Source organism: Calidris pugnax, unplaced genomic scaffold, assembly GCF_001431845.1.
Source record: "Calidris pugnax isolate Ruff unplaced genomic scaffold, ASM143184v1 scaffold153, whole genome shotgun sequence".
NCBI lineage: Eukaryota > Metazoa > Chordata > Aves > Charadriiformes > Scolopacidae > Calidris > Calidris pugnax.
In genome coordinates, this window is record NW_015090999.1 from 8,752,592 (window position 1) to 8,752,943 (window position 352).

Genomic DNA, 352 nt, shown 5'->3' on the forward strand with positions numbered 1-352 from the left:
ATGGTGGCCCTCAAGCCCATCCTGGAAGCGTGGCTGGAGGAGGCCGAGCGGGCCCAGAGGGAGAAAATGACCAAACCCGAGATCTACACGGGGGGAGACAAGAAACGCAAGCGCACCTCCATCGCGGCCCCCGAGAAGCGGTCGCTGGAGGCCTACTTCGCCGTCCAGCCCCGGCCCTCCTCCGAGAAGATCGCCGCCATCGCCGAGAAATTGGACCTCAAAAAGAACGTGGTGCGGGTTTGGTTTTGCAACCAGAGACAGAAGCAGAAACGGATGAAATTTTCCGCCACCTACTAAAGGCGGGCGGGTAGGGGCGGCCCCGGCACCGGGGGCACCGGGATGGAGGGGATTT

The 352-nt window shown here is 62.8% G+C and overlaps 1 protein-coding gene across 1 annotated transcript in view; it reads left to right on the forward strand.

The window, feature by feature from the left end:
• The window catches only part of POU4F1 (POU class 4 homeobox 1), a 1,894-nt gene extending 1,569 nt beyond the window's left edge, over positions 1–325 (forward strand). Inside the window, exon 3 of the mRNA XM_014955501.1 lies at positions 1–325. Within this exon, the coding sequence (XP_014810987.1) occupies positions 1–297 (297 nt within the window). The 3' untranslated portion in view covers positions 298–325.
• Positions 326–352: the final 27 nt, after the last annotated feature.